Source organism: Bacillus rossius, chromosome 10, assembly GCF_032445375.1.
Source record: "Bacillus rossius redtenbacheri isolate Brsri chromosome 10, Brsri_v3, whole genome shotgun sequence".
Lineage (NCBI taxonomy): Eukaryota > Metazoa > Arthropoda > Insecta > Phasmatodea > Bacillidae > Bacillus > Bacillus rossius.
This window is the reverse complement of record NC_086337.1, coordinates 35,365,398-35,383,318: the sequence shown is the minus strand read 5'-3', so window position 1 is coordinate 35,383,318 and position 17,921 is coordinate 35,365,398. Positions and strand designations below refer to the sequence as shown.

General features: G+C 39.1%; 1 protein-coding gene across 1 annotated transcript in view; it reads right to left on the bottom strand.

Annotated features, from left to right (window-relative positions):
* Positions 1 to 17,921, bottom strand: part of LOC134535646 (nephrin) — a 357,918-nt gene that overhangs the window by 28,024 nt on the left and 311,973 nt on the right. Inside the window, exon 11 of the mRNA XM_063374832.1 lies at positions 9,245 to 9,652. Coding sequence (XP_063230902.1) covers positions 9,245 to 9,652 — 408 coding nt within the window. The remainder of the gene's footprint in view (positions 1 to 9,244; positions 9,653 to 17,921) is intronic.

Below are 17,921 nucleotides of genomic sequence, written 5' to 3'. Positions count from 1 at the left end.
CAGCAGAACATGTTCTAAATGTTTGTATTAAAATAGAAGACATTCGAGACACATACACCAGGAAGATGGCCATGGAAGATGTAGACATTAAGGACATCAATCGAATTGTAAGAAACAAGAAGACTTATGAAATATGGAGAAGTTATACCTTTGAAGTATCCAAGAGACTAGAACGTTTTGATAGCTGGATGCATGAAATATCTTTGATGGAAGACTTGCTCTCCGACACAGAATAATTATGGAAAATAACTCTTCGAATTTCCTACACAAGTTTCTTGGTTGTTCTTCTTGTGTATGTGTAATCGAACGGCCGGATATTGAATAAAACACTTGCACTTAAAAAGAACTAAGTAAGGAAAAGAGAACAAATAATATACACCAGATCTCTCTCTGATAAAATTAATAAAATGATGACAAAATCTACTCCCCGGAAAATTGTATAAGCAAGTTAAAAGGAAATGAATTATTATATAATATAAACAGTATTATATTATATTATATATATATATATTATTGTGTGTGTTAATATTATAATCTGTGTGCAATAAATATAACATACTACTCTTGCAAACCTTAAAAAAGGATTATATCAAGAGTAGCTTTAAACAAATATATATAACCTACAATATATAAATTATTCTATAAGCTTCAAGATAATCTGGCCAATTGTTTTCTTCAACTACATTTGACAATAGCGTTCAAGAGGCAATCTTCTCCAGTAAACAAAGTTGTGCAGATTAGCTTGAGTATGTTTTAAATCATGTCACACTAAGTATTAAAATTTGTGTTTAGACTAAGTTATCTCATACTTTCCATTTTTAATCCCAATTTGAAATTAAATGATGCATAAAAGTGTTGTATTAAATGTTTTACTTATTATACGTTTTTGTGCTTAACTATATAAAAAAAAACTTCAGTGATATTTTTAAAAAATTTACGCCTAATTTGCGTTTTTCATACGACAATTAATAATATTAAAATTATTTTAGTTATTTCACCCTAACAACCCTTTTTAATCGGTCTTTTTTTTTTTTTTTTTTTTTTTTTTTTGTGATTTCAAGGATTTGCTGCGATGGAAACGGACGTAATTTCAGTTTCCGCTAGAAACGATTTTGATTGGCGGATTGCATCCAACCTCTAACATATTTTAGAACCAGTTCTATATGCAAAATAAGTGATGTGCTTTTGACGTTTACGGTGGTGTCATAAACGTCCAACTTTATTTGGTAAAACATATTGGGAGGTGTTGGAAGCGAAAGTTTAACAGTGTGACAGGGTCTTGAGAATATGGATAATGATGAGATTTTAAAAAGGTGAACGATGGCAGCAGACAAATAAATATCACATATCGGATAGGAACGATAAATGTCAAGAATGCTAATACAATAACAACGGGCAACCAAAAAACATAAATTTTTAAGTATTTATAATATTATCATTATGTTGTGTATGTGAGCAGTGGTGGCTACAGGAATGTTTATAAGGGGGGAAGGATTAAAAAAAATAGAAATTATATTAAAAGTTTGAAGACGTGTAATCTAAAAAAAACTCTCATTACTTTTGCTATTAACACACTCAAATATGGACCTACAGTAGTAGCGTAGGTAAAAGGGCTTCTCACACATTAAAATATTGTCTTCACTGATATTATTTTTTTAATTTTTCATAACTTTTAATGGGGGGTTAAAACCACCATAACCCCTCCCCTGCTTTGGCCCTTATATGTATGAGAGATAACAGCCAAATTGAATATTAAATGCCTAGCATACTCACCTCAGGGTTTGGCTCTAACAGCTAGTAGAATATAGAAAGCCTTTTTAATTTGGATTAATCTGCCTTTCTGAGACCTTGTTTGCAAACTCCACAAGGAACAGAAGAGCGCTACACGTAACCAACGCCAAGTCAACAACTCTCGTCTATAAAAGCGCGGGAAATTCGTGAGACACGTCATGAACACTTTCTTTGAATGATTATTGTTTAAATAATGATTTAAAGCATCACTTTGGACATACGCCATTGACAGTTTACACCGCGTGTCACAGTTCTTCTTGCATGTTAGTGCTTCCCAGATGTCGCATGGCATATTATTTTACTGAATAATGGATGTTTCATTTTTAATTCCAAACGATAAAAGCATTCTAAAATGCAACACAAGGCTACGTGGCTTAGATGATACATGGTTCCAAATGGCTACAGTATCACCATTCCGCCATATTGGATCCGCAATCTTTAAATCGAGTGCCCCACTCACTCATGATGAAATTTTCGTCACGGCCGCCATATCGATTATTTTTCTGTTCCGCTGGAGGCCGCCATCTTGGATACCGTCGACTTTGTTTCTGTTATTTGTTCCTAGAGAGCGCCAGCGTCGCTCATGACGAGAACAGATCTTAGATCCCGACATTTCGCACATAATGTAATCGTCTGCGCTGTCGTCGTTGTGTCGCTAGAATATTTGTTGTTCATTATCCTGCCCAGGTTGTCTGTTTTTTTAATCATCGTTGGGTTCCTTAGGTTTTCTGTCGCTGTGTTTTCCAAAGTTGTTGTTTGTCTGTATTTACTGTTCTTGTCCCAACCGCCTCGTCGTTGTCAGCCAACTGGGTTCGTCTGCTCTGTGACATTGTTCTGACTTATTCCTTTCCATGGAAGTCTCCGTGCTGTCTATGCATTTGACATTTGAAATCGGCTGATTTTTTCTTGTTTTGGTGTATGTGTTTTTGTATTCATCCTTTGTTTGTCTTTTCTATAAAACTGCCTAACATTAAAAAAAACTGATGGAATAATTTTTTCTCGGGCTTCTTTTGATAGTTCATGTTTATCACGAAAAACCCTGAAATATATTATTAATTTGTTTTAAATGGGACACATTTTTACAGTGCAAGAAAATTTAGAAATGAAAACTTGTTGCTTGCAATAAAAATAAAAAAGGCAGCATTCTATACACTTGGAAGATCTTTTTCACACGCCGTGTACAATTTTTCATTATCTATCAATACTATTAATCAAGGGCTGTTTCTGAAATAAACTTTAACCAGTACCTCCGATGCATTTGTTGTTCTCTAACAAATATTTCCAACATATATTTACCAAGTGCAATATAATGCGTGTAAATAGTCCCAATAGTGATAATAATTACGAACACTTGCACATTTTTTACAACAACGATACTACAATTACGAATTCATGTTGAAAATATTTGTTAAAGAACATTAAATGCAATATAAATAAAATTTCTATATAGTGTAAAGGGAATTTACACATCATACCATAAAAAATTTAAATAAAATTTAAAAAAAATTTATTCCAAAAGAAAAATAATTCTGTACTTTTAAAAATGATTCCTTTGGAAACCATTTGCCAAGAAATGTTTTGTTTAACCTCAAGAAATATAATTTAACATTGTACATTTAATGACTGCTCTTATTTTTGCATATATTAAATATTTTTTTTTAAAATAATACTGAGTATTTTTTAAGAAACATGTTGCATGATTTTATATTTTAATTGATGTTTCATTAAAGTATAATATTTAATAATTATACTTCATTTTGTTTTACGATGATTATTATGTGCGCAGTTAATACTGATAATCTATTCAGGGAACGGTTTACAAATAACTTTAACTATGGGAGGTACTGGGACAACACTAAGCATAAATTCCTGGGTAAAAATTCGAACACAGTATTACTGCAAAAACAATTTTGTAATAATATAGTTATTTTCATATAAATGTAAAAAAGTGCAAATATCATTAATTTTACATGAATGTTTCTGTTCCATTTACAAAAAAAAAAAAATTCAGTGTATGGAAATATGAAGTGATTATAGTGTGACTTAATTTTGGATGTTGCATTGATGATGTAAATTTGCACGATCATGAATATTTTATCTTGAGTTACGTGAAGAAAAATGAAGACTTGCATCATCACGGAAGCCATTAAAATGTAATGATAGACACTGTAGGTACTGCAAGCTCTGTGCGAGGGTGTAGGTTGGAAGTTTCTTCGACCCTGACGTGAGAATGACGTAGCGTGGTCTGCCAAACTAAAATGTAAATGGAGGGAGTTATTTTGGTGAAAGGGAGTGCGGAGGAGGTTAGTGGCGGGAGAATGTGGTTAAGTCGAATAGTATGGTTTTATTGAACACTGATGTCTGTGCACCGTCCAGCCCAGCTGATACTTCTTCACCATCAAAATTAAATATTAACGCTTCCACATTCCTGTACTAAAAGCTTCCTTAGCTTAAATAAAATATGTGTATAGGCTAGTGTATATACCATTTACTGAGTAAGTCTAACATAGTATTTATTGTAAAATATATTTACTACGCAAAACCAATTCTAATTTGGTTTCGAACTGCTTGACAATATAATTTTTATCAAACAAACATTTCAATGTTGATATTATTTGACATCTTTTACACATTCTGTGTATCGTAATTTTACTGATGCAGACTAATAAACGTTTAGAAAGAAAAATAATATTCGAAAACATTTTTTATAAAAATATGCTGCCTCACATTCGTCAAAATAAAAATGACTAAAATATTACGTCTTTAGAGAATCTGTTTTGTTTGCTACCCAAAAGGAAAGAAAACCATACACATGAATGATACCACTAGAAAACTTGTTTTGTTGAATTATTTCACATGTTCTATTCAAAGTAGAATACTAACTTTATTTCATCTGGTATTCAAAGTTCAACCTGCGCTCTATAAGATATGTTTTCTTTAATTGTTTGTGTATGCCTAATGGCCCTAGTTTGTACAAGTGAAACCATGGTGATATTTATCAAGTCAGAAGCGGTATAAAATCATTAAAAATAATTTTGAAATTAAAAAAAAAAACACTTAACTTAAATTATTTTGGTGATTTCTTTTTAGTTTTTAAATACAAATACCAGCAAAAATTTAATGCACCAGATACATTAAACATGTTTGAAAATTATATTTGTTGCATGGCAGTCAAATAAAAACAAGTAGAAAGTCGAAAGTTTCCTTGCAAAAAAGTTGATTTTAGATACAGTTTATTCATCCAACCAAAATGCTACTAATTTCGACAATAAAATGTTTGCATCTTATGCGTAATTATGACTTGCCAGGCTAGATTTAGTTCTTATTCGTCGACGAAACCATGAGGTTGGCGAGAGGGCCCCTCTTATTGGCTCTGATGCCAGCCAATCACAGGATGTCTCTCCTGCCATTGGCTACTCTATCGGCAAATCACGCATGGCCTCTTTTCATTCGTTTTTCGGCCAATCGGAGTTGGATCAAGCGTGGCGTCTCTCCTACTGCTTCTGTGTGTGGTGTGCCAGAAAACTTGTATTGTTCCTCCCCTTCCTCCGCGCGTGAAGCGAGCTCCCAGGACGACGTGCGAGAGGAGGTTCGTGCGAAAACGCCGCCAATCAGTTGAGGTCCAGGGGCCGTGGAGTATTCCGAGCGCCGGGGAAACCATGCAGCATCCTTTAAGGGGCGGGGGTACGTGTGGTGAAGGGGGGGGGGAAGGGTCACTGGACAGCGGGCAAAAGGGGAGGCGTCTGGCCTTCGTGGTTGGTCGACCTCTGTCAGGCGGGCGCTGAATTATTTAACGACGACGACGAAACAGAAAGGGGTCCCGGGCAGTCACTGCCCGCAACTATCTCTTCTGTGGCACCCGTCACGCCGGACCGATGCCTAACCCCGGTGTTGCTTCCCCTCCTCCTACCCCAAAAACCCTCAACCAAGTCTCAGAACCCTCTCCCCGAGCTAACGAGCGTATCACGTGACACTGCCCTCCACCGCTTGACCTGAAACCATTTCGCAACGAACCCTCCTCCATTATTTTTCCAACCCCCTCCTTCTTAGGCACTCTCGGGGAAGTTTAACGACCAGAGACGTCTGTTTTTTTCCCTTCCCCTATTCGAATGTAGTTAATGATAATCCAACGGCTCTGCAGTGTCAACGCGAGCAAAAAGGGAAGAAGATAATCTAGTTTTGAGTCCCATTTTTTTTTTGCCGTAAAGCTACATTTTATTTCGGAGATATTGCCGGTAATGTTATTTGTGTAACAGTGTAATCGTCCCGATTCTGGCCTAATATATTTCTTATGGGCCTCAAGTTTTGTTGCTTGTCACTCGTGGATCTTCGGGCACATTCGTGCATGTCCGCTTCACGATGCCTAGGTACGGGAGCTCGCCGTTTTATGTCCAGTTATTTAAAAAATCGTGTCTTTCAAAAGTGTACTGATGCCACGTGCGTAAGTTCTTTCACCAAAGTAGACTTTGTATTATTTGGCTTCTGGGCTGTGGTCATTTATATGCAATATTTGCTTCTTGAAGTTTCAGCAGAGAAATTAGTTATAGATGAAATAACATCTGAAACACGGTTTTCGGCCATATACATAAACGGTCAAGAAAATTATGTTGACTAACTAGACCCCTTCATCAATAAAATCTACCCAACTGGAAAAATAGCCACTCAGTCCCCACACGCCGAGCATGATTTCAAGCAACACAAATTGTATCTTCGAAAATGTCTGCAAGGGCACATGTCGAAAACAGCGAACTTCGCCTTAAGCAAGTATATATATATTCACAGGAAATTTTTTACCCCTTTTAATAATAACACTAGCGAGTACTGAAGGACTGTTGAATCCTTACTTCAGGAGTCACTTAGGTGGAGGAAGCACAGATTTCCTAAAACAGCTCCTTTTGATTGGTGACGTAAAATTACCTGAATCAGACAAAAAAATTGCCATTGATAAAGACCTTGGTGAGATCGTGACCAACATTGAAAAAACTTATTTCTACAGTCTTTCCGTATGTGGCAAATATCCCGGAAAAAAATGATAAATGGATGTGCGAGAGGTTAATTTTAACTGCTAGGAATATAAGAGTTGATCCATCAACGACAAAATAATGTCTAAACTACCAAGCGATATCGTATACCACCTTGCCATTGATACCGTCATGGATCAAGAAGACATCTTACATTACCCTCAATAATTTTTAAATTCATTGAATCCGTGTGGGCTATCCCCACATTCGTTAAAATAAAAAATTGGCATTCCAATTATTTTATTACTTAACCTTAGATCACCAAATTTATGTAACGGAACGAGACTTCAAGTGAAATTTCTTAGACACAATGTCATAGCAGCTAGATTTTCGACTGGGCCAGCATTTGGGCAAACGGTACTAATACCTCGCATTCCGACGACGCCCAAACACAAGATTTACCATTTAGATTTAAAAGGATACATCATTCCTGAGAAGTTATCGTTTGCAGTCACTATAAATAAATATTAAGTATGTCGGAATATGATTGAGAGAATGCAGTTTTTTTTCCCCCGCGGGAAACTATATGTTGCCTTAGCTACACCAGGTTGCTGAGAAAACCAGTATATACTAATACCACAAGAAAATATGGCTGTCATATGAAAGTTGGAGGCGGTTTCTGTCAGCCAGGGCTTACCTACAAAGGTCCCATTTCAGGTCAAGATTTTATATTTACAGTAATTACAGATAAACTTGTAGACGTTTTCAATTGTTTAACTTTAACGAAATGAAAAATATATACAGCACATACTTTTCGCATAATTAGCTGCCAAAATTACAATTTTAAGTTTTTTGGGTTGTACAAATAAGGATAATTTAATTTATTGCAGAACTGAAAATTTTCAGGTTTAACTGCATTGCCACTGGCTACTTCAAGAAATGGTTTCAATTTCTTTCAGAAAATATTAATTAATTCTTCCTGGTATTTCAAAATTCTCAAATTTGTTACGATTTTGACAGTCAAGAAACATGAAATGAGTTTTTGTGGTAGATATTAAAACCATATCATGAAGTAGTCAGCGGCATTGCGGTTAAACCTAAAAAGTTTTAGTTCTGCAATAAATTAAAATTCTCCTTATTTGTACAACCAAAAAAACGTTAAAAATGTAAACTTTGGCAGCTAATTATGCAAAAAGTATGCGCTATATATATTTTTCATTTCGTGAAAGTTGAACAATTGAAAATTTCTAAAAGTCGATCAATGATATATATATATATATATATATATATATATATATATATATATATATATATATATATATATATGAAATCATGACCTGAAATGGGAGGCACCCCCTTAAGAAATGCGCGAGACGAGTGATGTCAGCGAACCTGGCGGTGCGGGGTGTATGTACTCCACAACGTGTGGCGGCACCTAGCGGCGCGGAGTGAAAGCACTGCGGTGGATCGCCCACAGTTTCCCGTAGAGAAGCCTTAAGATGTACATCAACTTCTGTCCCTGCCCGAACACGCCCGAATATTCACCTTCGGCCAACCTCGGGATTTGTTTCATTTTTGCGCAGGAAAAAAATGAATTCAAATATTAAAAGTGGTCGGTTAGGTTAGCTACATGAAAACACTTTAAAACACTATGGACGGTTAGTTGGGTTAGTGTAGCTGCATTAAAATAAACAGATATATATATATATATATATATATATATATATATATATATAAACCCGAGGTTGGCCGAAGGTGAATATTCAGGCGTGTTCGGGCAGGGACAGACAAAGCTGAAAAAGAGCCAATCAAGCGAGGAATACATATAGTTCTTCAGCCAGCTCTCTGGAAGTGGAAAAAAAAAAAAATGTGAGAGGGCTAACATTCTACTAGCTCCACGGCTAGCTCGTGGGAAGCTGGAGGAAATGTCTGAGAGCCGACACTCACAACTGGCACGTTACACACAAGACGTACAAATTTATATTATTGTTGTAAATTATATTATATTATTTATGTACATCATAGGCTTCACTAGCCCGCAGGTGCTGCATGGGCGTCGTAAGGATATATTTTTGGGGGGGGGGGGGGGGGGGGGACTTCAATTGATTTAGTTATTTGAGGAATATCCATCCACTGGGAAAAAAGCGGGGGGGGGCCTCCCGGAAAAATTTGGGGTTTGAAGGTGCAAAGAGGTGTTTTTTTTAAGGATGTTTTCTTTCCTAAATATTCTAACTATAGTTGGTTGCAATATATAATTTATTTGTTATAAAAAAAATATTTTCAGAGAACAAATTTGTAAAAGCACAGTTAACATATCTGCTGGTGCTATATCCACACAAAACTACGAAACTACGAACCTAAATATAAGTATTATTGGAGGGGACGAAATTGAAGACTTTTATTATCGGGGGGGGGGGGAGGGGGGACGTGTCCCCCCCCCCCCCCCAGTTGCGACACCCATGGGTGCTGTCTCTCCGTCGGTTGACGCTCACCCACGCCGAGCAGCCGCTCCGTGCCGGCGGCGACCTTGACGCCGCTGATGAGTACGGGCGGGTAGCTGCGGCCCAGGGCGTTGACGGCGTGCACGGCGAGCTGGTAGCGGCGCCCCGGCTCCAGGTGGCGCAGCGAGAAGGTCGGCAGCGCCTCGCGGAACTCGCGCGCGCCTCGCGGCTGGTCGCCTTGCTCGCGGTGACCCGCCACTCGTGGGGCAGGAGGAGGAGGAGGGTCCTGAGGAGACTCGGTCACCTCGAGCAGGAAGTGCTGAGGGAGGTAGCCGTCGTGGCCGGGCTCGCAGCGCACGGCCAGCCGGGCCTCGAACACCTCTCCCTCGCCCTCGACCTCGACCTCGCCCTCTCCCGTGTCGTTGAGCAGCGAGCAGTCGCGCGGCGGCTCGGGCAGGCCTGCGGACAGTCCATCACAGCTCCACACTCCACTCTCTCAGCAGAAGCAAACACGAACACTCAAACCAACAAAGTTTTCTCCGCCAAACACAATTCGCGATGTGACACATTCAAAACCTCCACATTTCCCCCAACTAATCTTCCCTTGCAGTTTTTCAAGTCCCGTCTCGCAAGCGAAACCCACGTCAACGGCACCGTCAACATCGACACGCTTCTTTCGGTAGGCATGTCCACCATTTAATCAATCAGGAAGTTCAAGCTCGCACGAATACTTGAAAGTTACGACTCCTGGGTTGGGACCAATCACAGAGCAGTGCGTAGTTCTGTTGGAACAGTAGATCTCAGGCTATAGATATGGTGTCTACAGCAAGGTTGAGATTGACATTGATATTTTGTTTAAAATACCACTTTAAGCAAAAAAAAAAATATTTAACCCAAATTTAGTTAAAAATAATACTAGCACATAATTATTGCGAAAGGTAACATCCAGTATATAAACATGAAGTTAACTTAAAACACCAAAACACAGCATTAGCAGTAAGGGTGTATGCGTGCTTAAGGCTAAACACATTTCACATCATGCATACACTCCGAACTGTTTAAGTGGTCAGGGTGTCGTTGTGACATTCTTAAGGGCGGTAACCATGGATGAACAAGGGCCCACTTAACTGCATCTCACATGCCTGCAGCATGCACAAGCACTGCAAACTTCCCTTTCTCCGTTTCAAGAGCTTCCATCACAACGTTGCGGTGCGTCAACAAAGAAAGAGCAGCGTAGACTGACGGATTGATATAACAGACTTCACGCTTGGTTTATTGATTCGGGAGGGGAGAGGTTTGTAGTGCGTCAACAAACCAACAACAGGTGCACATGTCCGCAATTGTCACTGACTGTGTACAAATTGGAAAAGCTTGGCGAGTCAGCGGCCGGAATTGTCGCGAATTTTTCCCATTTCCGGAATCATCTGTGGTCGGAATTGTCGCACAACCATCTTGGAAGCCCCGTTTTTTTTCGACCTTTTTGCTAATCGTGACACACTATCTAATCAAAATCAATATCTAGGTACAACCTAATCTGGCTATATGACCGAATCCTAAGGAAAGTAATAGAACGCCAGTAGTATAGGATAGCCGGTCCGAGGACTGGGTTCTGGGTGTGGAGCCGAGAGCCGGCTCCGCCATATTGTATTGTGACGTCACGGCGGCCATCTTGGATGGTTGTGACCTTGACCTTTGACCTTGACCTTGAATTTGATCCTCAAAATGTGTCAAAATCCGCCAAAATTGGGCAAAATTTGTCCAAAATTCCTCAAAAATCGCCAAAATTTCAATTTCTGTGAAAAAAAATTCCGCCAAAAAATCTCAAAAAATTCCACAATTCAAAAATTCCCGTTTTCGAGAGAAAAATTCCCGTTTCGAGGGAAATTTTCCCGTTTTTAGTCCTTAAAAATCCCAGCGGCTAGAAATGTCCATATGTAGGCTTAAGCATCCATGTCTACAGCCTACGATAAGCCTCTGACGTCATCATGGATTATGACGTCACCGTTGTAATTTCCGTTACGACTGCCATCTTTAACTTTTTTATTTATTATCCGATTTTAATGAAATTTTTTTTTTAAATTATAAAAATATTCATTTAATAAAATTTCAATAAAATTTTTTTAAAAATCATACATTAACGACACGGAGCTCGGAGTCTTCGGTTCAAACCCGACGAGTGCAAAAAAAATAAAAATGGCGACCGATCCTTCCCCCCGCGGTGGCTGCAGGCATACTGACTCCCACCACTTTTTTTCAAAGCATATATATCGTCAGGTAGTATGACGTCATGTCCGCCATCTTGTCCTCGTCTGCTGGAAGCCATCATCAGTGTATCGTCGGCGAGAGTGCGCTGACGCCATGTTAGTTTAATTCTTATCCGCTAGAGTGCAGTAATCATTTATTATTGCTGTGACACCCGACATCTTGTCATTTGGCCGCCATCTTGAAAATCCGTAATTATTTAGCTAGAAATTCGGGAAAAATTCCAAAATTCATTAAATAAATTTGTAATCTATATACTGATTGATTAGGTCGACTAAGTTCCTTGGTACGATCTAGGACGATGCAAAAAAAAAGGAAATATAACATCAATTTAACATAATAGTAACATGTTCGAAAATAAAAACACTGCAAGTTCTTTTACAAACATAATATTTTATTACATAATTTCTATTTTACTACAGGATCACCTGCGAAGGTTAGCAATCTTACAAACATTTAGGTCCGCATAGGCGTGAAATGACTAATTCTTAGCTCCAATCGGTTTATACAAGACAGAGTCCAGCCAGATCCTTTACAGACATAGTCCTCCTCTTCTTGACAGAGTTTCTGGATACCTTGTTTAACAGTTTGCTTGATATCGTTAGAACTGTAAATTACTGCAGCCGATGTCTTGAATGCACACTTCTTCACTTTGTCATCGAACGGATAAGGCTTTCCATATATACAGTCCAACCACAAGTTATATTTCAAAGGTCCGTTTGTTGCTACGTCATCAGTAAGCTGATTGATTATGTCCTGTCTGATATCATCAAGAAAATTACAAATGTCCTTTGACTCACTTAACGTACTTGGATAATAGTAGTCTTTCAATGTTCCACGAAATGCAGACTGCGCCAAGTAGAAGCCATTATCGTTCACTTGTAATGCTCCGATCACAGTCTTATGTTTATTTTCATGTTCAGATGCCACAGCAATCGGTTGCTGCACATCAGTTTTTTTACTTGTACGCTCACGAGTCACCAATCTAAACTCAGGAGTCGTAATTGCTGCAGGTAGTTCAGCAGTAGGCGCACTGACTTCACCTTTACAGTTTATCGAATGTTGGCGCAAATTATCAATTCGAGTAAACCATTTATGACACTCGTCACAGCGAAACTTCATGCGAGAAGGATTCTTCGTACATTTACTCCTCTCATGTCTCCGTACATCATGTGCAAATGCAAACGTCATGTCGCAGTAGCCACAAGGATGCCTAGTTGAAGACAAACCCGAACCAGATGTCGCTGTTACTGCAACTGAATCATTTCCAGGCATACTCTTATGCACATCAATGCATCGCTGTTGTATAGAAACCTTTACTTTCTGCCGCACTGCAGGTCCTTTACATGTCTCCAAGTGATGCTTCAAATTAGCATTTCTTGTAAATTGCTTGCGACACTTAATACAACCAAACATTTTACGATAAGGGTTCTTGGCACATTCTCTCTTCTCGTGTCGACGAGCATTGCTGATGTTTGAGAAAATCTTGTCACAGTAACGACATCGATGTTCGTTAGTTGACGATTCGCCATCCATTGAAGTCTCCATCGAGGGCGAAACAGCGTTCGTCGAGGTTTCCTGTACAGTCAGCACTACCGGCATTAAAGTCTCTTCTGCTGGTGGTATCACATCTGTTGAAATCCCCTCCAATGTTGACGTCATCGTTACCAACGGGATCTGCTCCTTCTCCGTCGTAGCTGTCGATAAGGTTCCCGTAGTCGATGGTACAACCTCCGAGTTCAACGTTAAAGACGGTAAAGATGCCATCGAGTTCGCAAGAACAGGTAATTACGCGATTTATGCACCAGATTAAACAATCTAGGTGATCCTTACACCGCCGTCGTCAGAAACAAACTGAGCGTCCTGCTGTCTAGGACTCGCTTATATACATGCACCGGATGGAATAATACGCTAGTCAAATCAAGAACAATTTATTATAATACTAGAGTCAAAACAACATTAAAAAAATAGAAGCACCATCAAAAAAAAAAGGAAGCACACTTGGAAGCACCGACAACGAAAAGGCAGCACATTTGGAAGCACCGACAACGAAAAGGCAGCACATTTGGAAGCACCGACAACGAAAAAGGCAGCACCATCATCGAAAAGGCCGCACATTTGTCATTGGCTCCAATATTCATTGGCTCCAATATTCATTGGCTCCAATATTCATTGGCTCCAATATTCATTGGTTCCATCAGTCTATTGATTCTATCAGTCTAGTGACTCCAACAGTCATTGACACCAACGGCCCTTTTCTTCATCAGCTCCAATGATATTTGGCTAGAATGCTACGAGTCTAAGAGACCATGAGACTACAATTCTACGAGTGTACAAGACTCCTCCAACTACCTTCAAGTGTATAAAGCTCCAAATGCTCCAACAGCTCCAACACGCAATGTACGCGCAATACATGCAATTTACACGCAATAAATGTAATGATTACACAGTACACACACACACACAGGAAACGGAACGTACACACAGTACACACAGGAAACGGAACGTACACACAGTACACACAGGAAATGGAACGTACACACAGTACACACACAGGGAACGGAACGTACACACAGTACACACAGGAAACGGAACGTACACACAGTACACACAGGAAACGGAACGTACACACAGTACACACAGGAAACGGAACGAACACGTAATATTCATGCAATTGACACACAGTACACGCAGAGTACACGCAATTTACGCAAAGTACACCCAATGTACGCAATGTACGCAATATATATGTAATGTACACACAATGACTACGCTTCGTTCGCGCAGGACAAGCATTTAATGAAAACGAAGCACGTTTGGACGGAAATTCTATAAAACGAAAGCTCATTTAACGAAAAGGAGGCGCATTCTCTCGTTCATTCAACTTGGTAGGATACGATCTTCAATGATAAGTTAGGATATAATCTCTCCAACAGTCTATGAATCCAACAGTTTATATTTCCATTAGCCATCGACTCCAACAGTCATTGGCTCCAACAGTCATTGGCTCCAACAGTCATTGCCTCCAACAGACATTGTCTCCAACGGCCTTTTGGTTCATCAGCTCCAATGATATTTGGTTAGAATGCTACGACTCTAAGAGACTATGGGACTACAATTCTACGAGTGTACAAGACTCCTCCAACTACCTTCAAGCGTACAAAGCTCCAACTACTTCAGCAGCATTATGTTATAATAGTACAAGGCTACTTGACTACGAAGCTACAAGTCTACATGGCTCCAATTGCGGCATCTGTCTTCGTCTGAATTTTCTCTTTGACTCCAACTCCGCCCGCCAGCATCTCTTCGATCTGCACCTCGATTATGTTATAATAGTACAAGGCTACTTGACTACGAAGCTACAAGTCTACATGGCTCCAATTACGGCATCTGTCTTCGACTGAATTTTCTCTTTGGCTCCAACTGCTACAGCAGCATTATGTTATAATAGTACAAGGCTACTTGACTACGAAGCTACACATCTACAAGGCTCCAATTATCACATCTGTCTTCGTCAGCATTTTCTCTTTTGCTCCCACTGCTCCAACAGCATTATGTTATATGATTCCATGGATACTTTGTTACATAGCTACAGGTCTACGAGGTTCCAATGCATCATGTTTACGAAGCTTCCAGAACACAGGGTTACGAGACTGCGAGGCTACAGGACTACGAAGCTTCCAGGACACAAGGCTACATGGCTACGAGACTACATGACTCTAACTGATTACAATAGCACCACTCAGTGGTGAGAGTTAGGTTATCTCATGCAAAAGTACTTTATGCAAGTAGTTCTGCTTTTCAACAACAGATGTCGCCACATGTTGCTTGCAGGTAAATAATATTTAGTTCTTTTATGCGGGATGCGGGATGCTCACTAACGATCGCAAAAGAAGGATGGCTTCGCTAGACTCCAAGGAAAAGGAAGTTCGTCTTACATGTTGGTGCTCCACAGATGTCTCATGGCGTAATATTAATTTGACTGAGTAATGATATTTGTCAATTCCACCTGATAAAAATATTGCAAGTTTTGATTTAGTAGCAGAAATTATCGAATTAAATGTAACTCCAATTAAAATGACATGTCTCAATAGACAAAAAAAATCCATGCAGAGAGTGGTTCCTCAGAATAGTCAGAAACACTTGAAGAAACCACAGGAATGATTGCAAGAACACGGGAAAAACCATCATAATATTGACCAGATTAATCAGAAGTACTCGGAGAAAACCACCACATGTTTTCCTTGATATCATAAAATTACAGGAAAAAAATATTTAAAAAAAATAAAAATTAATAAAAAAATAAAAAAAAATAAAAAAATGCATAAATTTCTGGCTTGTACAAGAACTCTATCTTTGCTCAACAATGATAAGTTTACAAGCTAGCAGAAACTGTTTATGATTTTTTTTATTTTTTTTAATTTTTTTATTAATTTTTATTTTTTTTAAAATATTTTTTTCCTGTAATTTTATGATATCAAGGAAAACATGTGGTGGTTTTCTCCGAGTACTTCTGATTAATCTGGTCAATATTATGATGGTTTTCTCCGTGTGCTCCTGATTATTCTTGCCAATATTATGATGGTTTTCTCCGTGTGCTCCTGATTATTAATGTCAATAATTTGATGGTTTTTCCCGTGTTCTTGCAATCATTCCTGTGGTTTCTTCAAGTGTTTCTGACTATTCTGAGGAACCACTCTCTGCATGGATTTTTTTTTGTCTATTGAGACATGTCATTTTAATTGGAGTTACATTTAATTCGATAATTTCTGCTACTAAATCAAAACTTGCAATATTTTTATCAGGTGGAATTGACAAATATCATTACTCAATCAAATTAATATTACGCCATGAGACATCTGTGGAGCACCAACATGTAAGACGAACTTCCTTTTCCTTGGAGTCTAGCGAAGCCATCCTTCTTTTGCGATCGTTAGTGAGCATCCCGCATCCCGCATAAAAGAACTAAATATTATTTACCTGCAAGCAACATGTGGCGACATCTGTTGTTGAAAAGCAGAACTACTTGCATAAAGTACTTTTGCATGAGATAACCTAACTCTCACCACTGAGTGGTGCTATTGTAATCAGTTAGAGTCATGTAGTCTCGTAGCCATGTAGCCTTGTGTCCTGGAAGCTTCGTAGTCCTGTAGCCTCGCAGTCTCGTAACCCTGTGTTCTGGAAGCTTCGTAAACATGATGCATTGGAACCTCGTAGACCTGTAGCTATGTAACAAAGTATCCATGGAATCATATAACATAATGCTGTTGGAGCAGTGGGAGCAAAAGAGAAAATGCTGACGAAGACAGATGTGATAATTGGAGCCTTGTAGATGTGTAGCTTCGTAGTCAAGTAGCCTTGTACTATTATAACATAATGCTGCTGTAGCAGTTGGAGCCAAAGAGAAAATTCAGTCGAAGACAGATGCCGTAATTGGAGCCATGTAGACTTGTAGCTTCGTAGTCAAGTAGCCTTGTACTATTATAACATAATCGAGGTGCAGATCGAAGAGATGCTGGCGGGCGGAGTTGGAGTCAAAGAGAAAATTCAGACGAAGACAGATGCCGCAATTGGAGCCATGTAGACTTGTAGCTTCGTAGTCAAGTAGCCTTGTACTATTATAACATAATGCTGCTGAAGTAGTGGGAGCTTTGTACGCTTGAAGGTAGTTGGAGGAGTCTTGTACACTCGTAGAATTGTAGTCCCATAGTCTCTTAGAGTCGTAGCATTCTAACCAAATATCATTGGAGCTGATGAACCAAAAGGCCGTTGGAGACAATGTCTGTTGGAGGCAATGACTGTTGGAGCCAATGACTGTTGGAGCCAATGACTGTTGGAGTCGATGGCTAATGGAAATATAAACTGTTGGATTCATAGACTGTTGGAGAGATTATATCCTAACTTATCATTGAAGATCGTATCCTACCAAGTTGAATGAACGAGAGAATGCGCCTCCTTTTCGTTAAATGAGCTTTCGTTTTATAGAATTTCCGTCCAAACGTGCTTCGTTTTCATTAAATGCTTGTCCTGCGCGAACGAAGCGTAGTCATTGTGTGTACATTACAAATATATTGCGTACATTGCGTACATTGGGTGTACTTTGCGTAAATTGCGTGTACTCTGCGTGTACTGTGTGTCAATTGCATGAATATTACGTGTTCGTTCCGTTTCCTGTGTGTACTGTGTGTACGTTCCGTTTCCTGTGTGTACTGTGTGTACGTTCCGTTTCCTGTGTGTACTGTGTGTACGTTCCGTTCCCTGTGTGTACTGTGTGTACGTTCCGTTTCCTGTGTGTACTGTGTGTACGTTCCGTTCCCTGTGTGTGTACTGTGTGTACGTTCCATTTCCTGTGTGTACTGTGTGTACGTTCCGTTTCCTGTGTGTACTGTGTGTACGTTCCGTTTCCTGTGTGTGTGTGTGTACTGTGTAATCATTACATTTATTGCGTGTAAATTGCATGTATTGC